Source organism: Phaethon aethereus, assembly GCF_964289735.1.
Source record: "Phaethon aethereus genome assembly, chromosome: Z".
Classification (NCBI taxonomy): Eukaryota; Metazoa; Chordata; class Aves; order Phaethontiformes; family Phaethontidae; genus Phaethon; species Phaethon aethereus.
Window position 1 is genome coordinate 18,832,072 of NC_138577.1, and position 23,689 is coordinate 18,855,760.

The following is a 23,689-nucleotide window of genomic DNA, read 5'->3' on the forward strand; positions in this document are numbered from 1 at the left end:
TGACTCCACAATGTACTGCTTTACTGAAAACTGTTAGGAAGACTCTCCACCATCACAGACAATATTTGCAACCAATTTAGAAAAAAGAAATCAGTAGAAGGAACTGCATCTCTCTGTTCTGTGAACAACTCACACTAGACAGAAAATTACGTGAAGCATCTGATCTCAAAGAAAATGACAAATGAAAATTATATGTTTTTGTCACTGGACATTTAGCTTTCTGAGTGTTATCACCATTCTCTTTGAATCAAAGATATTTTGGAGCTACATAAAAACAAGGAAGGGAAAAACTAACTTAGCAAGTGGCAGAAAAGGCTAGTAGGAAAAGGCAAACTTGATACATCAATTGAAAAGTACACAGACAGACATGCACAAAATCATAGTATCACAATGCTTTCTCACCAAGAATATCTCAAAACATTGACAGCCCGATTTTCCAAGAAATATTTTGATCCTTTTTCTATATATATACATAATCTAGCAAAATATTTTTTATTTGTAAGTACTTGTAGGAATGTGTTCTTAGCAAAAAAAAAATACTGTGGATTACAGTAGATTAAAACAGTCTAATATAATCTGCTCATAAGGGCAAATGTGTCTACATAGGGCCTGAATATGTTTTAATCTGCTTAAAAATGAATCAAGGTGAACCAATGCTACCTTCACACAGAGAATCTGTGTAAAGGTTGGGACCACGATTCAGGAGTCACAGTGCTTTAAAAAACAGGTTATTCCCCTGGTAAGGTGATGCTTGGTACCACACAGGCAAATTCAAATATTTTTCTCCTTAGTCTAAAGATACAATTTTTATCATGTTTTATTTTCCCTTTCAGTAAAGTTGTTTTTAAGGCAGAGGTTCAGTGCAGGTTTTAAGCATTCTTCTTCACTTAGGTGGTATTGAAGGAAACACTTTTCTTGTCAGTTTTTCAATTCTTTTCCTAACCTGATGCTTTTGAGACTGTAAGGCACATCTAGTTAGTTTACAGTTCTTCAGGAAATTAACTTACTAAATATCTAAGCCCTCAAGAAGTTGGTCTGCCTTTTTGACAAATCACAGCCCTTCATCAAATACTATGTCCTACAAAAAACTGTGCATTATTTTATTAGGCAGTGACAGGAGGAAGCAAAGGAGTTTTGCAGCTGAAATCCTATTTTGTCTTTACAAAAAGAACTTGCTGTCAAAGCAAGTAGGCTGGATCTAGGTCAGATGCTTTTCTTTTTTGGAGAGCTCATCCAGAGTTTTTCTGATGACCTGATCTTAAATTCAGACACCCTAAAACTGCAGTCCTTACCAGAGTCTGCAAGACTTTCAAGGTAATAAATAATATAAAGAAAAAAATATTTTGCTACCTAAATGCCACCCACAAAATTATGTTTAGGCATTAAAAAAAAAAAAGAGTGACTCATAAAAAATTCATTTCCCTCTATCAGAGGCAGTTATCCTAAATCATAGAAGATTGTCTTGACTTTTGGGGTTCATACCCTGAGGGAAGGAAGGGGAACATGCTCCTCCTCTCTTTTAACACCCTTGAGGGACTTGACAGAGCACCCAAGTGACACTGTAGAATTCACCTAAGATGTGAGGAGCACATAGGTCCCAGTTCCAGCTCTAAAGAGAGGGACGCCCCTGTACAACCAGCAGCCCATGCCCACTTGGTCACTCTGGGACCTCTCAGGCAAAGTCACTCCAGCATGGGGCACAGCACCCAAGGCCAGCCAGCAAGGCCACCTTCGCAACCACGGCAGGATGGCAGATTCATGATGCTGTGACACCATGCCCATAATTCTGGCCTAATAGCAAAATTCACATGGACTCAAAAGGTGATTGGACTAACTACTGGAAGGAACACACAGTGATGGCTATTAAACACATGGATACCAGCTGTGGATCCAGCTGCAAATTTCTGAAAGCTTATAGGATATGCTAAAGGAAACATCTCCCCAGGCTTGCCGTGGTTTGTTTGTCCCTGGGCATCTGCTCCTTGCCACCCCTGGACATGGGACAGACAGAGTGCAGGCCAGACTTCACACAGCCACTCTGTTGGTCCTGCAGTCCCATCTAAATGAACTTTCAGCAGCTGAATCATTAGCTTTGGATGCAACCATGCATTCATTTTGTCTTTAGTTTATTCTTCTCTTTCCTCTGCCCAAAACCTCTTGTATTTTTCACTTGTAACTGAAGTGCACTAAAGCCATTGATGTATAATTCTAATTTCATGTTCTGTCTTTTGTATAGGCTGTTACATTGCTTTATTTTTACCTGATTAGTGATCATGTGGGATATAACCTATCTTACTATCACGTGTAGTTTTCAAACAGATTATTTGTTGCTGATTGGAGAAACAGCAGTTCAAAGATATTCATTCATTGTTCTAAACTCTCTCCACTAAGATTTTTATTATCTAAAGAAGAGGGAAAAACACACATTGAGTAAGTCAAATTTGGAAAGAGCTATGGCCAAGTCATAAATAGGCTTCATTGTTCTGTACTTTGTTTCCACAGATTGGTGAATACAGAAAAGGATTAAGTGATAAATTACCTACTTTTCATGGGTCTGACTTTTATTGAGTGAACTTGCTTTCTCACAGCTCCACAGTAAGTTTGAGATACTTGTTCCATCCACATAGCAATGGTAATGCCATTTAACTATACAGAAATGCTTGGAAAGCATATGGGGTACTTTCATAGTTGCAACATAAAATGTAAGAAAGTCTTTTGCCATATTTAAGAATTAAACTGCGCACTTTGATTACACGAAGATCCATAAAATTGTCCTGGAGAGCACCTATAATATCCACCCCCTGAGTAGTTTAAAGGTATTCAGGTTCCTCAGCCTAGATACAGAGGATGAAAATGCTCTGACTAAAATGGGTAGAGCTGAAGCACATGGCTCAGCTCAGAGGACAAACGCTGGTGAGAGGCCAGTCGTGGGAAGTTCTAGGAATGATGACTGAGGGAGAGAGGAACAGGAAGAACACCACAATCCTGAGCAATGAAGGATGAATGGGATAGTAACAGTGCATTTCATTTTGTATTGTTTACACATGGGTATCTACAATAAGGAGTGGCCCAATCTGCCCTGGATTTTGTTTGAGAGAATGGACAATAAGGGAGGGAGGCACAATGAAATTTCACATCAACTGACTTCAGGAACTTCACTTCAGTGGCTGAGTCAGTGAGTCTCCCTAGGCTCCCTATGCAGTCAGCAAAAATAAGACTCCTGCAGATGTTGACTCAGAGTAGAAGTTTAATGCAGGTGTTCTTTATCACCTCAAGGGGAGAGTTTCTCTCTCCATCAGCTGCAGCAGGATCCTTTTCAGCTAAAGCCACCTCCATTAGCTCTCTGAGCTACCCTGCTGAGCGGGCCTGTGTTTTAGTGGATGGACATGCGTCCCCATTTCTTCCTTGCTCCTACCCAGTGGAGAAAATAAAATTCCTAAGGACAGTCTCTTTTCTCAAGCTCTGATTTTATTTTATGATCCATGGTTTTGCTCTTGCAATTGAATCTGACACTCAGATTAGGATATGGGTTTGCCAAGGCAAAGGCTGAGAAATGTCAGTGGGGCTCTGTAAGAGGTGCTGGAGATTTGACTAGGTGAATCCAGTTCCAGCACAGTGGCTTTAATGTAAGCATACTACAGTGAGATGGTATCATAAACCACAGATAGGAGCAAGTGACAGACAAAAGAAGATACCTAATGAGAACAGAGGAATGCTCAGAATGCAAACTTCATAATTATTCAATTATATAGATAAAGTTATACAGCAGAGACCACACAATAAGAGTAAGAATTCTTGAATTCAGGGCACATACTTATAATAACCATTTTGAAGGTGTGGCATTTACTTTTCTTGAAAAAGGTTGAGAAGGATGTTAAATTGGAAATATCTTAAAGGACTCATATTCTAATGAATATAGTATACATTTACCAAAAAATCATGTTGTCTAACTAGATTGGAAAACTTTCCAAACTAGAAGCTTTATATTTACTGGGCGCAGGCTAAATAACAACATTGATCTTAAAAATCTAATATCTATTATATGTTTGGTATAATCAAAAGAATAGCCTTTTTTACTATTAGTTGGTCCATTGAAAAAAGTAATCAAACCATTGGCTTAAGAAAAATTCAGTTAAGTTTGTCTTGAAACCAGTACAATGTCAATATTTGATTATGTCAATAAATACAGCCACCCACAGCATTATGTATGGCACTAAGTATGAACAGTGATAAACAATATAAACAACAATCACTTATTTTTATTGGAATCATGTTTTGTATGACTCAAGCACATAGTCACAGTCAAGTTTGACCTGACTTACAAACAGAAACAGTTTCATAATTCTCAGCAAAAAGTTAAGAGACTGAAGTTCTCATTTCATTGAAATTAGCATGAAAACGGTCTTGAATCTAATCTAATTTCATAGAATCATAGAATAGTTTGGGTTGGAAGAGACCTATAAAGGTCATATACTCCAATCCCGCTGCAATCAGCAGGGACATCTTCAGCTAGATCAGGTTGCTCAGAGCCTCATCCAACATGACCTGGAATACTTTCAGGGGTGAGGCATCCATCACCTCTCTTCTGAACCTGATCTTCTCTTACAGTGGGAGGGACTTTTCTCCTCATGTCCCCATCTTGCAGTCCATCCCCTCGAGAGGCGTGGGACGAGACACTGCCAGTGAAGACTGAGGCAAAGTCTCAATGTTGAGTACCTCAGCCTTCTCCTCATCCGTTGTTACCAGTATTACCAATTCTAGTATTGTTGTTGTTACCAGTTCTGGTATTTTTAGTGTAAACTTTAGAAGGAAGACATAGCCATGTGATCTGAAAAAAAGGATGGCCACCAGGTCGAGGGAGTGGATTCTGCCTCTCTGCTCCACCCTGGTGAGACCCCGCCTGGAGTCCTTCACTCAGCTCTGGAGCCCTCAGCACAGGAAAGACATGGACCTGTTGGAGCAGTCCAGAGAGGGCCACAACAATGATCAGAGGGATGGAACACCTCTCCTCTGAGGACAGGCTGAGAGAATGGGGGTTGTTCAGTCCGCAGAAGAGAAGGCTTCGGGGACACCTTCTTGCAGCCTTCCAGTATTTAAAAGGGACTTAGAAGAAAGATGGGGCAGACATTTTAGCAGGGCCTGTTGCGATAGGATAAGGGGTAATGGTTTTAAACTAAAAGAGAGTAGATTCAGACCAGATATAAGGAAGAGACTTTTCACAATGAGGGTGGTGAAACACTGGGACAGGTTTCCCAGAGAGGTGGTAGATGCCCCACCCCGGGAAGCATTCCAGGTCAGGTTGAACGGGGCTCTGAGCAACCTGATTTAGCTGAAGATGTCCCTGTTGATTGCAGCGGGATTGGAGTATATGACCTTTATAGGTCCCTTCCAACCCAAACTATTCTATGATTCTATGATTCTACTTCTTGATAAAAAAAGAAAATGTATTGAAGTATTTTTTTAATCCAACCTTTAGAATTACATGTGTGAAAAGGAACAAACTCATTCTATGGGAGGAAGTTCATCAGAGGAAGTATATCAAAGGAGCTTTTATTCTTGAAAACAGTGAAATCCCAGATTTGTTCGCTATCTTTTAAAACATAATTGAGAGGTATTATTTATTAGAAACATAGGTTATATTATATTTGGGTGAGTTTTCATTGATACTGTACATATTTAGTTGTTCATTCAGATTATGCATTCAGTGCCACCATTGTAATTTCATATTTTAAATGGTATCTTTTCTGTCTTGAAGTCTGAATGACTTTAAAGGCAACACAGTAAAACCAAAAGCTTTGTCAAACCCTAGAAATCCTTAATTTTTTATTTATTTGTACACATTCCAACTTTATATTTCCTCAAATCATGTTGAGATGGATGAGTGTACTGGCTCATACCTTTTTTAAAAAACAGAGACTTCAGCTTCAGATGTTATACTTCTATTTAAACTGCCTCGTTCCTTCTTTCTCCTCCCCACCTTTTTTTTTGTGTGTGTGTTTTGCCACCACACTTGAACTAAGCTGGTTTAGAGTTAATATATTTGATTGATCCACAAAACATGTTCAGTTAGGAGCAGTGCAGATATACTGTTATTTCTGAGGGCATCTGGCATTTCCAGGATGCACTTCCTGCCAGCATTTATATGTTATTCTTTCCATAAACAGCTGCTTTGTAGAGATACTGACTGCAAAAACCTAAGAGAACCTCATCCTTGCAAATTCATAGAACTCAGCAATAAACTTATTTCTTTTAGAGTATTTCTTATACTGCTCCATTTAGTCACCAAAGAGTATGTAGCAGCAGGAAGGTCTTGTTCCAAGAGTAAAGATATGACAATAAGTGTTAGAGAATAACAAAAATGTAAAGGCACATTTTATACATTCTGTATTGCCTCTGCATTTAATATACAGAGATGAGGATAAGGGACAGGCAGCCTTTAGGTGAATGGTATGGTTTATGAGAGCTTACAGATCGACACCTGCAGAGGTTCAAAAGTTCCAGAGCCAAATCTGCCCTCACGTACTGGAAATGTATCTCACCCGCCCATTGCCTTTGAGTGTACCTTTCCAGCATGAGCTCTTGTGTCTTCTCTTCACACAAATCTGAGTTAAATTTATATTTTGCTCCCACCAAAGGTTTCTATCATGCACCATAAACTTCATTTCTGAACATCTGGAAAAAACCTATTCAAAATAAATAGAAAAATCCCTCAAATATTCTTCTGTCAAAATTGTTTTGGCAACATTTAATAGAGTTTAGATTTGGCACAACTTTTCTAGTTGTATATAAATTTAATAAATTTAATTTAATTTTAACTTAGAATTAAATTTTAAAAGGTAAAAGGTAAATTTAAAAGGCTTTTTAGTGTTGTAGATAAGTATACGGTTATTACATATTATTGCAAAGAGTGACAAATGATTGCTGATATGCCTTTATTTCTGACCACTACTCAATTACTCTCTGCAAAACTGAACAGAACTAGGAACAAAAATATTTTATGGAAATCCAGAGAAATTACATTATTTTCTTTTTTATTACAGATTAAGGCATTTTACATGGACTAAAATAATACATGGGATCGACTGGAAAAGGTACAAGTCATCTATGAAGAATATAGGAACTATTTTCTTGTCTCACTCAAATGCCAACTGGCGATTTTCAGAGAGATTGTTTCAAAGCATGTCTCTCATTGTATTAGCAGTAGTGCAAAATGTAGGTAAAAGTGTATTATTGAACTAGACCTGATAGTGTACATCTCTCTCTGCTCTGATCTTATTCATATAACACTGTCATGAGCCTTTTGTGATAAACCCCAGCCATTCCAAACAAAGAGAAAAAAAGATATTAATGTAAGGTCAATAATGTTTTTATTTGAAATTTAGGTAAAACTGCTTTTATTTGTACAGCTAGATTAAATAGACTAGTAAATGATTTATAGCAGTTTTTTAAAAATAAATACTCAGCAATTTTTTAATGCTAAGATTGCTATTCCTCCCACATGAGAAAAAAAACCCCGCTGCAAGTTATTAAAAGTGGGATATAGGCCAAAGAAAGTTTCACCACAGGGTTTTATTCTTCTTCTTATATTATCAATAGTATCTTTTAAGCAGTAAATGAAATTGACATAAAAATCCAGATAGCAGAAAGAAAACAGAATATATTTAAGAGACATTTAACGTTTAAAGTCATTGATACAAGAAAGTGCTCACTGCTTGTTCATACAAGTAATACATAGACATCTTTACATAGACTGTCTAGAAGATATTCTTCAAAGTTTAGTCATGAATGATAATCTTAAATAAGATGCTGCAGATTTCAGATAATGTAAAATTTGTGGAATATTACTGTATTTCTCCTATGGAAAATCCTTTCTATCATTTCTATTAAATTACATATTTTCTGAAAGTTTCATACCTCTATTTGAATTACTTCAGGTTGAGTCTGCTCAAACGAGTGTATGTGCAGAAGCAAAAAAGAGCAGGAAAGGGGAGGGAATGGAGCAATGTTAAAGAAAATCACCCTACTCTTTTAAAACAGGCAAAATATGTGCAAACTAAATCTGAATGACTTGTGTGTACCCCTGGCTCATATGTATAAAATGTTTGAGCAAAACCAGTTCAGACATTAAGTAAAATCATTAGATTTAAACAAATAAAAGCAAATAATGCCACATATTTCCTGTTTTCCCCATGCTTTGGTAACCAGAACAGCATGCAAATGAAGACTTCCAGTTCTACATGGAACCTTGTTTAGGTTTTAGCTTCATTTGAATTAAAGTCAAAATATGAAATATTAAAATTTCCATGGAAAGAAAATTTCAAAAATAACCAGATTTTAAAATGTTGTTATGATACCCTCTTGCCTCACTCTGGGAGTCTGGGAATCCAGATTACAGATCCTATAGACTACTGATGTAGGTCTGGTGGACACAGACTGATGGAAACAAAAATATCTCAAGTGTCTGGTGAAACAGAAACCGCGAAAGTGCCTTGGTTCACAATTACATGATCCAGAACAAAGTATCTTGCTTTGATTTTTTCTAATGTGAAAGGTAAGCATTCTAAGTCCACAGCTTCAGGTCATCAATTTTTATGCCTAATTGCATCTCAACAGAGACTTCTCTCCAGATGTACTTCAGATATTAGAATGATTCATGTGATGAATAGCCATGTGTAGAAGTTCAAATCTGATATGTCAAAATCCCTCAGTTAAAAGCAATAAAATCAGTGCTCTTGAGAAAACCTGATTGTGATATGGCTGATAATGACCCCTTGGCAATAATATGCAGCTTGTGCAAAGCCAATTATCTTTATACAGTCTTAAAGCATACAGATCAAGGGTTAGACTGTGCATATTAATATAGGTTTGCAACAGAAAAGAGAAAGATTTGCTGAACATCAAGTGTATATGAATGGTATTCATCTGGATGTATCTACATCTGGATTTATTCTGGGAAACCTGCTCTGGCATAAATATTCCAAGGGTTCAGTTTTGGGATATTGCAATCACAGGAGAAAAGGCCACCCATGGAGAGCTAATTCTGAGTAACTGTTCCACATTGATATCCCAGTTCAATCTGGAATACCACCACATGCAGAAAACCACTTACTGTTAAATTTATAGAGACAGAGCAAAGTAGACTGATCCAGCTCCCCCAGAACGAAGGGAACACTCACTTCTGCAACAGACAAGTTGGCCGTGAGGTGCTTATAACTGCTCCTGAACATTCACTCTAAGGCAAATGAGGGGATACATGGCTCTAAAATATGACAGGTCCAACTTATATTTCTGCTTTAGTTCACACTTTTATTGAAGAAATGGCTTAAGGCATGCTTTATGATGTCTATTATTTTTCCCTAGAATATCCATCAAACACATTAGACTTAACCATACTATGTGTAGTTTCTTGTATTCTTTCAAGTTTAAGGCTTACATAAAATATTTTGTAATTTACAGTTACCAGAAATCCGTTCAAGAATATACTGCAGTATAAGCATTCATGAATTGGGTTTATTCTTGAGAGGGAAACATGGAAATTACGTATTCATGATAAATGGGCAAAATTTGCCCTTGCTCCTTGCATCCACATTTTGATAATTTCCTACTAGCTCTTATGATAACGAACAAGAAGTGTGGAAATAAGTTCGTATCTATTAGGTACATTAATTTGCTTTTGCATGCTTCCTCTGTTTCAGTCTTCTTATCCCATATAAGGGAGACCAGCTTTCTGCCTGAAAGAAACAGAAGCATGCAAGGCAGCCAACTAATTACAGGAGTCATCCTCTTTAGCACCTATTATCACATCAGTAACAGTGTGACAATCAACACTTATAGACAGTATGTCCTGTTTTAGATCCTTTCTCTGTAGCACTGAGAACCAATATCTACTGAAATAACTATCACCATCAGCATTAAATAATTTTATCAATACTACAACACAGAGTTTGAAGTATTTTAGTGAAAGTAAGGTAGCAGGGCTTACATCAGTGGTGGAGTTCATAATGCTAATTTTCGAAGATGGTGGAGTTGTGGGATTACAACTGGAAACACCTTCCTCAAAGGACTGTTTTCACTTTTATCTCAGCTGTAATCCAAGTATTCATGGATAACATGAATACTTTTACTAACATTAAACTTTTAGGAAGTTTTAAACCTCCCTGTAAATGATTTTGCACCTTTATTTTTCGACTTTGAAGGTTCTACAGCTCAGTTATCTCATGGTATTAATACAAGGAGCTCAAAATGATAACCTGAGAACACATCAGTGGTAGTACATCATGAAGATGAATGCATTTGTCGTTGCTTTAGGTTAGGGAACCAGTGAGGTCTGACTTTCATAGAATCTAAACCAATTTCTGTTATATTTCATATTTTTAGAAAAAAGAAAAACACTGCTCTGCACCAATGTTTCATGGCTTGAAAGAGACAAATAATACAATCTCAACCAGAAAACATAAAAGAAACAGTAAGAAAACAGTATGGAACAAATTAATACAATCTTTAGGACAAGAAACAGCAGCCATGATGGATATAACTTTTAAAGCATACTGTATAGATGCTGCGTTTGGTCACAGGTACTTCCTTATTATTTGAAATCCATTTCCTGTTGGCAGAGGTCAATACACAGAAAAAAATATAAATAATGAAGTATTTTCAATAAATATGAGGCACAGGAAATCTAATAACGTTTTTTATGTAAGCACATCAGAAATCTACTGTCAAAAATACACAGTCCAAAAGTAAAGGAGACATCAGCAAAATTATATGGAATATTACAGCAAAGGGAACAAGGTAGGAAAGAAAAGTTATTATTACTTCCCTTCCTAGCCCTGCTATAATGGATGACCTGCTAAACTGTCAGAGAACAGAAAAAGCATAAGCCAAAACTTATTTGGTCTTCATAAAGCCTCAGCAATTGTTTTAAAAATGATAACTTGATTTGTTTTCCTCTTCATTGATCATAACACACTGAGTTAAATCAGCAGTGTCCTCATCTACCCACTTCTCTGGTCCTCACTAGCTTGGCATAAAACTTGGTATTGGAATTAACACGTCCCCAGTCTGCATTATACATACTTTGTCATTTAGCACTGCACATATAGAAAATTTTTCGCTGCAGTTTCTTACAATGTCAAATCACATGAACTAATATATTCTCCTGAGCAAATACATTTTTAGGCCTAACACTTGAATCCAAAACACTGAAACAGGTCATTACTTTATCATCTTGATGCAAGCAGAAATGGACTGACCTCAGTGACTAGGTCAGTGATGTGTGCAAGAGAGAACAATAACCTAATTCTGAACAGCTGCACACACCAGAAGGGATATTATTATTCACTGTAGATTCCAAAAATATGGGTACCTTAGTCCTAAGAATGTCAGTTACATATTGTTGTTATTGTTATTACCATATTTCCAAACTGTGTTGTAACTACAGCAATTACCTGAGTTGGGCAATTCTCCTTACTTTGATCACAGTCCATCTCTGATAGGTAATTTCAATCTTTTCTTTGTTCCTAGAAGCATTTGCTATAACTAAATAGATATACATAAATATAAACATATGAGTATAAAATACACTAGTGTAATAGCATACCTCATGAGATCCTCAGTGCCTCTAGTAATCATATGATTCCTATATGTTCCATATTTCCTAAGCACCCAATTTAAGATTGTGGGATTTGATTTACATAAGCATTTATTGCTCAGCACTGCAAATGAAGTCAGAGAAACCTAATGCTTAAAACATGGCTCTACAATATATTGCTACATAATAAAAAGGCACTCAAAAACATTTGTGAAGGTCTAAATGACGATTATCACATAATGATCAAATGCAGAAAAATCTCTTGAGAAAATTAGCTGCCCTAATGGCCAACTATAGGTAAGAAGGTGCTAAGCTGATGCATTATCAAAAAGGAGAAAGCCTAATGCTGAATAACACATCAAATGACTGTAACACCCGTGAGGAAATGATGTGAAAAAAAGGGGAGTTAATATAATGCAAAATCCCACTTTATCAAATCCAAAACCTAAAAATGCCCAAGAGTTGTAAACAATCCAACTGCAAGGGCAGCAGGCAAAGAAACCAGAGTACCTGGTTCTTGCTGAGCAAACATCAGCTGACTGCCATGAGAAATGCCAGCAAAGTAAGCCCTTTCCAAAAGCTTTACAATCCCTTGTTGCTTTTAAAAAACTCAACCTTCATGTTAAATTCTATACTTCTCTGCTATATTTTTATCTCACTAAGGGAACACTATATGTGAAATATCTGGAAATGTCAGGTAAGTACCTTGCTTAAAGGACCATATGTTTTCCTAACCATACAACCAGTTATTGCAAATATAGACAGGAAAATACAGGTTAGGGATTTTCAGATACTGTTACTTCCAAGGACCAACATGCCTTTGAGCCTTTACCATAGGTGATATGAAAAGCCAGAGCAAATTTCCAATACAACAAAAAGTAATCATTTGTTGCAACGGATGCTTCATTGCAGGCAGTCATGCTCAGATGGCCAGATGGCATCAGTGGCAAAAATGTCATCTCTCATCTCTACTTCTCTAGAAATTCTGTCCCATATTAGACCTGGATATATCTGCTCATCAGCTGGGACTTACACACTGTGCTTTTGTAACTCACTGCAGCTGAAACCAAATGCAAAATGCAGAATCTCGGTTTGCACAGACTGACTCTAGGAGAGGATGACTGTGCTTTTCTGTTCTTGTGTCTCTGGTTTCAGCTGCAAATTTTACTCCTAATTTTCTAAAGAACTGTGGGCTCAAACTCTGAGGTATGATAAAGATGTTTGTTCCATGAGTCATTATGGAAGTCTGAAGCAATGCAGATCAGAAAGCTGAGGATAAATCACACAATGAGCTGCAGATAATAGGCTTTCTAAGCCAAGGAGAAATTAGGCAGCATCATTACGAAAGTCTGTGAAACTTCTTCAGAAAAGACTTTTTTAGGAATGAAATCCACAATCACAGTGTTAAAAAAAAATAGGAACAGCATTGCAAAAGTAATTGACTGTTATTTTTTCTGTAATGGATTGGTTGGAACAGGATTTAAAGTGAGTGGAAAAAACCAGCTGCTGCTTACTTTTACATTGCATTTACTGGTTTTCTTATTTTTAAAGAGAAGTGCATTGATATTCTGGAAGAGCACAAGTCCTGCCTGTCAATAGTAACTTAGCATTAGTAAAGTCAGTGCAATCAAATGGCAGTAAAGATACAGAAGTGGGCAAGTGGGATCACATTTAGAAAAATTAAAGGAAGATGCCAGCTCTGGCTTTCATTGCATAGCAACAGGAAGGCCAAAGTTAGGAAATGGCCAAGAAGGCCAATCTGAGACTACAGATACAATACGGTTTTATTATTATTATTGTTGTTGTTGTTGTTGTTGTTATTATTGTTGTTGTTGAAGATAATATCCCAATGTGATCTGAACATTTTGTGTACTACTTAGACTGTAGGTTGGTGCAGTATTAAACAGTGCTGATCTTATTCCCTTTTACAGAGAAAGCTTTCTATTTCATTTCATAGTCTAATTCATGATGTGCTATGACATTTTTATCATCCTTTCAAAGACAAAAATCCAACAGATTTGTTTTGCTTTAACTGCATTCAGTCGCATTGTTCAGAGAGGCAGTAAGCAAAATGCAGCTTGGTTGCATTATCCTATTCCTCTGTGACATTAAATTTAACATCTTTTATTTTTCTTAACAGTATTTTTAATGTAAAACCATGAGCATGCTTGTGGACTTTGAATTCTTTCTTTCACGTACCAGCTCCTACAGGAGAAAGAGGTTTCAGGAGAAGGCTTTTAGAAGAAGCTCATGCACTCTGCAGCCTGAAACAAGGCTAATGTACAAGACAGAAGGGAACTATGGGCTGGAAGAGTATACTGGGTTGTGTCAACTGAGGAGACAGCATGTCATGTTCATGGCATCCCTACTTCCTTTAGCATCAGGCTATCTGCAAATGCTCTGGCTTGCAACTGACTTGTGTATTGGAAAACGAACTTTTTCTGGATAAGCACACATTGGCTTCAATTTAGTGTAATCCAAGGTTTCTTTTCACTTGCTAGCATGGTTTTCATCCAGATCTTTAAGAAGCTGGTAGAAAATGTACCCTTTCTAAACGTGAATGGAAGACGTTACAAAGCAGAACCCAGAATGCAGCAGAATGCAAAGATGTTTCAGTCAGCATCGTGGTGACCTACTTTTATTGTAACAATCCCATTTTTGAAGATATGTCACTATGTTTTTTTTAGGAAAGCTGCACAATGGGGTGTCAGCAAACATGCTGCTTATTATTAAAGATGTTGCTTGATGACTGCAAATACTTGTCTGTATGACAGACAATCTTAGTCAATGACTAAGACAGCAACAGTAATGTGCAGTATCATGTTCCTGAAGGAACAAATACTGTTATGTTTGTACAATAGAAATACATGGGACTGAGCAAGATGTCCATCTACAGTAAAGGTGCTGTTTTGTGGATTCTGAAATTGTAAAAACTGGAGAGACACGTGTTTTCATATGGCCAAGGAAAGAGTTGCTCAGGGCTTTTTATTTTTGGTATACGCACATTTCAAAAACTTTTTCAGTGTATCTCCTATGAAAGTATTCTATGTATTACCTCATTATCTGACTTGATAAAAACTACTTAATTTTTCACAACCACTGCTCTTTAAGGCACATGTCAAGCAAGCAGGACATCATTATCCTTCCTTATAAATAAGGCACAGCCACATTCCATCCTTGAACAGTCTGCTCACACACACAAAAGTATCATAGAAGCAAATCTATTTCTCTTATTTTACTTAGAAAAAACTCATGCCAATGGTTAAGTTGGGATCAACATGGCAAAGGGATCATGAGATGACCCAGAAGTTATTTACAAAATAAACTGAGGACAACACTAGTTGAAACAAACACCAATAATTTACCTTCAGGAGCATTCTGAAACTACAGTCTAAATTGAAAACACTGATGAACTGTTTCCAAATTTCTTTTGATAGCTTTTTTGAGGGAATGAGGGTTAATAAATAAAAATGACCTTAAAAATGAAAGTATTTTCTGGTTCATTTACTGACAATGAGCCAATATCTTTTTATCAGTGATAAGGGCTACAAAGCAAACTTCATTTTGTTAGCAAGCCAGCCAAAAAAACCCCAAACTAACCTTGAATAAATTGCAGGGCACTACATTACTAGGCATGTATTTTTACACTTAAGTCTGAAGCTAACTGATTAGAAAAATAATGTTTAGAAAGCACAATGAAAAATGAACAATACTTACAACCATACCGTTTAGGGACACCCAGCAATCTGGTGGGAAATCCTGGAGTAATGGTACTAAAAACTGCAGACAACCATCCCAGTGGCATAGCAGCAGCATCATTCCAATCAGATTAAAGATTCTCACCACAGCACTGGCCAGATCATACGTCATGTGGAAAATCTGTGGGCAAAAAGTACAGGTGATGTATGTGATGCAAGATCAGAAATGAAAAACATTTACTTCTCATCGGGCAGGTTCAAGGAAAAGAAGTATTCTGAACTTCTAAAAAAGCTGAGATTTCTCGGCAAGGACCATTAACTTGGGCACATGAATTTCAGCAGAGAGCTGTGCTGATGCACCTGGCTCTTGGCGGCACACCAGTGTTACATAAGTTGCTGAAAAATGTATATTTTCGATAAGAAGTCACCGACTAAAGTGGTTGTGAAACCATTACTTGTCTGTGAACTTTGTTTCTAAATGCTCGTAAAGTTGTGGGATATAAAAATTCAACTACCTGTTCAGAAAAGATTCACCTTTGCATTTCTTACCTTCTTAAAAGCACCAAAATCTGAGTGAAGAAACTATACAAGTAATTTTACATATTTTTGGACTTCTGTTTCTATACTATTAATCCATTTTCATATACCAGTTCACCAAGCAAAATGACAAAAAGGTAGTTCATCACTCTTATCATTAACAGTTTTCCTAAAATACTGAGAATCCCGTGGCTACTACATCTGTAGTAGCTAAGTTTATATCAAACTAATATAACAATTTGGGTTTCAATATATTCCTCCATTCTTAGACAAAAAATGTTTGCATCTGAGAAGTCTCTTACTGCAAATCACACAAATACTCTTCAAAACAATATAGACACCTTCAGGTTTGTCATGGGCAAATTTGTTGGACAGAATTTTTATGAACAGTAGCAGTCAGCTGCCAAATACTATGGAGAAAAACACTGTATTTATCACTTTTCTGCTATATTGGTTTCAAAGCACTTCCAAACTACAAATACAGGCATATTCTCTACTTGTTACACAATTCAGTCAACTCAAGATAGTGTTTCATTCTAATACACATAATTATCACTACACAAGAGTTCCATTTAGAAGATCAAGAATGTCCAGTTGGTATTGCATAAAATTTTAAGCAGAAAACATTACTTAACTGTACAGATAAACATAGAAATCAGAGCTTTTAGTGCTGAAAACATCAGATTGTTAGAGGTATACAGGTATATTGGCACATGACATTTTGCATTCGTAAATAAAATAATTCACCTATGAAAGCACCCACTGTAAGTGAGTGCAAGTGCAAATGTAGAGAGTGTGTTATGGTGTCTTTCAACATCATTTTCTGTTAGTGGGAGTTTGTCCTTGTTTGAAAATGATGGTGTATGTTTTCAGTCACAAAATGCAAAACCTGCATATTAGAAACATACTTCAGGCATTAACTCCATGTGCAAAACATTTTTTTCAATCTAGGGCACTTTAAGAGAACATATTTCAACTTCCAGTTTGATAGACATTGGAAACACATATTTGTAACATTATTCAAAAGATCATGTCTTATCCAAATATGATTTGGCTTCTGTAAAATTGAGACAACACTGATATTGAGGAGATACTGTAAATGGAAATAAACATAAATTTGTCACCATTACACCTTTATCTTGTTAAGAAATGTATTTATGTTACAGCTATTTCAATAGCTACATTTTCAGTAGCATTACATGAACCGAGAGAGTAGATGTGTGAACTGAAATAATTCTATTTTAAAGAACTGGAAAAAATAGAGATCCAAATGTTTTGGAACACTAACACTCATTCACGTTACACTTTATCCACATGGTTATTATGTTACAACAACAAAGTGCAGATGAATTCCTAATTGCGTGAAAGATTGCAGAAGTTTTGTCAGAGAAAGCTGCATTTGCCCTAGAATATTTGTTCGAAAAAGTGCAGAAGATCAAACAGAAACAATACATGTTTTACACAGAGATCATAACTTACCCAGGAATTTTCCATTGCTCCAGAAAAGCTAGTTATGACATCTCTACACTTTGGTTGAGCAAAAATCAAAGTTCCCACCCACATTGTTTTCATACTGCCTCAAACTTTCCATTAGACTCTACTGTGAGAGACCAGATTCTCAGGATACTTCACTGTATTGGATACTTACTGTTTTTTTAAAAAATGGGTCACAAATATATCAATCAATCAGAGACAAACTGAGCACAAACATCTTCATTTCTATACTTACAAAGTTAACTTTTCTGAAAATACACACGTAGTTGTATGTGATAAACAGGAGAATAGCTGGTTGTCCAAAACTCTCCAGAGTCCAAAAAGCAGCACTTGCATATACCCAAGGCTCCTGAATCCTTGTCCTGCCTCTGCAACTGTGGGCTTATGCACGATGACAGATTGTGCATGTACCTTGTGATCATGGCTGCATAAAAATTATAATTCCGTGGCTCTTTCACTTGCATGGAGCCCATTTATGAGCATCAATTCAGATTACAGAGATGGTCTGCAAAGCTCTAACTTGAAAAAGAATTTCCAAGATTTTACTGTATTTTGTGCTGGTACATTTTCATTTCAAATCTGAAAATTATGTAATTTGGTAACATGCACTAAAAAAAAAAAAAAAGAAGAAAAAGTAGGTGGATAGATTTTCCAAGGTATTTATTTCAGCACTTCTAAGACCGTGCCTAGCACTCTACAGATGTATTGCTCTCTCAATGTGCGATGACTCAGTAAGCCTTCCCAAACCAGCCAGTACAACCAGGACACAGAAAGACAGATTACAAGGGGAAACTAAAATTCAAACCAAAGAGCTGGAGCAGTGAGTTCAGCCTAAAGGGCCTTGCTGAACCAAAGAGGTCCGCCATTGGCTTTGGGCTCTGCAAGGACGATACTATTTTGTCACAGTGGTACGACTGTGTAACTATTGTTTTTCTTCAAAGCCTCTTCATTAGTAGTGTGTCTTTGCAGAAATGGTCACGTACTGCAAGAACGATACCATGCTGAAAATTTTATGTGAAACTGAACCCAGCAAAGGAAATGATTGCAACAGTCAGTATATGGCACTGCAACCTTCCATCATTTCTGAAACCTTTCACTCCAGAAATAGCTCCCGTGCAGCTTAGCATTCAGCGTCAGTATTATTAAAAATGCATGAACATATTCCGGATATTATCTGGATTGCTTAACATGGTACCATTGTATCAGCATTTCAACCACACCTTACTATACTTTTATTGCTCACCTTTTGATTATATAGTCTAATATTTGTGTAGCCTATTCTAATAACTGTGGTAAGATTGTATTAAAGAAAATAACTTCATAAGAAAAATCTTAAGCAAATGTTGAAAAAAACTTTTAAACATCTTTGCATATTCTCTCTCCAGTAAATAAAAGCTGAGGTTTTTTCTCCTAAAAGGAACTTACCATGTAAATGTGTGCTTGGTTGGAAAAATATATTTAAATACCCAAAGTGTACACTGTAAGTGAAAAATATATCTGTTCACAGTACTGTATTGACACATGTACATTTGGAAGGCGGGGGGCAGGTTGTTTTTTAAAACTAATAGTCAAACTACCCTGTGGACAGAAGTCATACATTGCATGCTTAAAATTTTATGTTCATCCATTCAGGGACCAATTGCATCAATGCATTGAAACAGGAGCAGTAAGAGAAGCCATATTTTTTTGGCATTTCCTTTTTGTAATCACAAAGAACAGCTCCTGTATTAATGAACTAAACCTTATTAAAGGAGATGGGTGAAGTATAATTTGTTAAGAGAGGAACTGGAGGACAGAAAGCTAATGCCACTCATTTCAGCAGATGGTGGCTTGCCCATCAGCTGGTCCTCCAGTGGGATAGAAAGAAATATAGGAAGACCACAAATCAATTTACCTTGACTTTGCAGTACAAATGTGGGTGTCTTATCACGATAATATTCATAACAAAAGTAATTAAAAATAATTCAAACACTTGCACACAACTAAAGTTAGGCTCCTAAAACTGTTACTCAGGTTGTTAAATATAAATAGCCTGGTTATCCACAAATGCCATACAAATAAGCAGGAATTGCAGCTGTTAAACACACTTGAAAACCTGACCACTTTATTTAAACTTCTAATTTCATACCTAAACATTCAGCTTAAACAGCCAGAGTTGCAAATATTGGATAACACATTTCAAAAAATTACTAGAGTGACATGAGATTACTGCAACTGAGAAAAAATGATAAAATTCCCTTCAGAACTAACTCTTTCCACATTTTTATTTCACATAATAGTAATAGGAAAGATTTAACAAATATCTTTCCTTATGGTTTACTACTCAGTTTCATTTCAATTACGTATGATAATTTTTATTATTATCATGTTTTTTTGATGGAGGTATTGCCACAATACTGTCATTTTTCATACTTTACACATACTTCAAAATCATGATTAATAATAAATTTAGTTTATGAACTCACTTCTGAGAAATCATAATTTCTTCCTTTATTATCTTCATAACCTTTTTTCAATACACTGGAAACCTTAAATTTTTGCCTAAAGAGCTGACAATGCCTCTAACTATGGCTGAAATGTAAACACGGATTAACAGTTTCTAATATTCTAGTAAAATATTGCTCACAGAGAATAAGAAATTGCTGAGGAAGTCGGAGTTCTCATGTTTTATCTCCATTTTTACTCACACTTTATTAATGACTCTTTTTATTCCCATGTGTGAAGCAGGAAGCAGATTATTCCTTCCTGACATTTATAATGGAGCATATACTTTAAGTTGGTCCTGCTAACTCTGATTTCTGAGCCTGAGACAGAAAAACTGTCCTAGTCTTACCAACTCACTTGCTTAATAGTATTTGAGGGCTGTCATATTAAGTTAATAGTGCACAAATAGTTTAGCTAAATGAACGCAAAATCTGTTGAACTGCTGCCATCAAATGCGTAGGTTACCTCTTCTGCCTTCTGGTAAAGTGGCGTGTAATATTTGTTCAGTTGTGATTTTTAGTTTAGTGTGATTTTAGGTTCACTTTCTATAAAAAATGATTTCTATAAATCATCAGAATTTAATTCTGGTTTTAAAAAAAGAGATAGAAAGTAACTCTTAGGACTTCCTAGAAAATGTATTGAAATCTCACATCACTCAGCTCATTCAGACACCTCTTCTCTTCCGTCTCTCAGAATTACTAAAGGTGCTCAGTATCACAAAGACATCTTGGGTTTAATCTTCAAATTATGATTTGCATTATGCCTCGGGCAATATGAAATGACACTTGTACTGAGTGAGCTGTGTGGAGTCTGGAATATTAAATAGCTACGGTGGGGAGACAGAAAGAGCTGCACATGTGGACAGAGGCTCTGGAAAGCATGCTGAAGGCTGTACCAAGGGCAACACTACAACTTCAGGCTAGACTGCAGGGCAAAATAACAGTTATAAAAATGATAAAGGGGTTTTGGTTCAATCTCTGGGCCAGTCCAGAATTATTAGGTTTATCCCTCAGAGAACCAACTAGACAGAGCTTATAAACTGTAGGATCCAAATTTTCCTACCCAAGCTAAATGTTCCCTTTCAGATAGTGGTTGTGACAAAAGTCCTTAGGAAATAAAATAATATAGAAGGGGGAAGAGAGAACAATGCTTCCTTTTGAGCATCTGTCTCTCTATCTACTTTATAACAATGCAAGGCAATCGTGGCTTTTTCTTTAGCCATTTCATATCCTATAAATTCATTTCAAAAGACATTGTTCGTAAATATCACTTGGGATACTGTGGGTCTGATCCAACTCCTACCAAAGCCAGTTTCTTTGGGACTTGCACGTTACTACACTCTACGCTGGAAATACATCTGCACAAGTAGATGTAAATGTGCATTGATGGAAATGCCAGGCCATGCCCTCAGGGTAAACATTTTACACTCAACTGACTCCTGATGTGTGTGCTTAATTTTATCATAAATAATTCATCATAGATAATTCAGTCGCGGGGAAAGGTATATAGCACTATTTAATCTAGTTGTATTTGTGACCTTAAGCTGATGACCAACTCTTCTGCTTTGGTTGGCCCCGAAGGGAAACAAACAGTGATTTAATAAACAGAACAAACTATTTTTAATCAAACATATCTGGAAAAAAAAGAGCTAAGAATGGCCTATTTTTTGTGACCTTTAAAAATTGTTATTTTCTAGATGGAGTCAATCTGACATTAGGTTTTATAATAGCAGTCCCATTTATTCCAATTCAAGGCATGTACAAATGGAAGCCAGCTTCTGTGGAGCAAAAAGAACAGCACAGCAACATATCAATGTGGCAGCACTCTATGTCCAGGTTAAACCTGAAAGCATTAATAAAACTACTTTGCTGAAGGAAGATTTAGGCAAGCCTTGGAAAGGTCACATATAACCAGGAAGCAAAATTTATTTACTACATATAAATTCTGCAATATATATTTTCTACTGCAAATTGCCCAATTCCATACCATATTACCTCTCACACAAAGGGCATGACTTCACTGCCAAAATGTGTGTTTTTATTAACATGCATTGTGATTAATGTGTGTGACCTGCCTGGACATCTAAATAGAGAGGAGCAGTCACCTTAGTTCTACAATGAAGAAAACAAGCCAAGAATGACAAATCTCGGGATCCTGAAACAAAAAATACAGTGCTCATTTTCACTATGTTTTTGCAGAGGTGGAGAGTCATTCATCACTTATATTGACGGCAGAAAGTACCTTATTAGACTAAGTTTTTGTCTTCGTTAACTGATTCAAAGTAAAAACAAGCAAACAAAAATCAGTTCACAGCTTTCAGAAAGACACAAACATGCAATGCTTAATAGCCTGCCTCTGTGACCAAATTTAGCTCAAGCTCTTCTCCTTAGTCATAGTACTAAACTGAGAGTGACCGTTGGCAAAAAATACTTGAACTGTTCATGAGCACAGAGATTGATAGTTTTGTCAGCTTGAAGTATAGATCCATGTCAGCATTATTTGAAGCATTAGCATCACCTGACCTTGAACTCAAGCTTCTTGATGGGCCAAGTATCTCAAATGACAGAACTCAAGCTGGAGACCTGTGCGGGTGGAGTTGAGCTAGAAGGAACATTTCATTTATTATCCTTTATAATTATTTATAAAGAAGGCAGCTTGAAGGTACAGACAGTCTCCAAATGGCCAGAAATATTATTTATTATTTTTCTTACTAGCTCAGTGAGAGGAACTGTTTCTCATATTAATGTGCACATGTACTCTGGTGGCAACAAGAGAAAAGAAATAAGTTATTCACCATCACTCATCTGCCCACAGAAAGGCCAAGGTGGGGACTCCCACAGCACTGAAAAGGGCAGCAGAGTGAACAATGTGAATCCTAAAAAATATCACTGCCTACATTTCAATTAAAAGGGCATAAAGTCAGATATCTGGCTGCATTTTTAGGAATTAGTATCAGCTTCTGAAGCCTAGGTTCCCCAGTTTTAATATATTTCCACAAGCACTTTTCATCCTTAATGAATGTGAAATAAAACAATAAATACTAGACATATATTTACAGGGAAATCTACGATAAAATGTGTCAAAAACGCTGAGACAAGTTAGGGAGAACGTGGGGAAAGTCTTCACAAAAAGTCTGACAAAATTGTTTTACGATGCTATTGATCACTCAAGTCTCACAAACTGTGAACCCTTTTGATTTCCATTTTTAAAGCATAACTTCGGAGATAATCACACTCTATCCCCAGCATGCTAGGTCTTTTCCTCTGAGTATTTAAAAGAGAAGAACTGAGCAGTGCCCTGGCTGCACCTGCCATCAAAACCAGCGGGACACAATCTGGGCTCCCAGACTCCCAGATTCAACAGCGAAATTCAATTAAAAGATAATAAACACAAACCGGATATACTGCAGGAAGTATCTGTAAATACAAATGAAGTAATGGCACATCCCAGAAGAATATATTTTTACAATCAACATTGTACAAATGGAACACATGTAATCAGCCTCTTTCAACCTCGGTATTGCCTAAACTAAATTCTTTTTTTTTCAAAGTAGTTTTGTTTAAACTTCTGAAATCCATGAATATGAAATGAAATCAGATACTTTCTGGTAGTAGGAGGAGCACCAGAAGACTGGATGTACACAGAAGCTTGAAAGTTTGCATTTTTACAAAAATTGTATCTGAAACTATATAATTCTCTCAGTGTTTTTTTCTTTTCACTAGATCTGTATGTCATGACAGGCTACATATACTTGAAGGAGCTTCTCTTGCCTCAGCCAGAACCAGGCTTGGGAAGAGAATGAAAATGTGTGAATAAAAGGAAAAGAAAATTTTCTCCAACATCACCCTCAACTCCCAAAATAATTAGTTTGAGATTAAGGGGATGG

The 23,689-nt window shown here is 36.5% G+C and overlaps 1 protein-coding gene across 1 annotated transcript in view; it reads right to left on the reverse strand.

Moving 5' to 3' along the window:
* The window catches only part of HCN1 (hyperpolarization activated cyclic nucleotide gated potassium channel 1), a gene marked incomplete at its 3' end in the record, with an annotated part of 208,453 nt that overhangs the window by 84,911 nt on the left and 99,853 nt on the right, over positions 1-23,689 (reverse strand). The window contains exon 3 of the mRNA XM_082012987.1: positions 15,308-15,469. Within this exon, the coding sequence (XP_081869113.1) occupies positions 15,308-15,469 (162 nt within the window). The remainder of the gene's footprint in view (positions 1-15,307; positions 15,470-23,689) is intronic.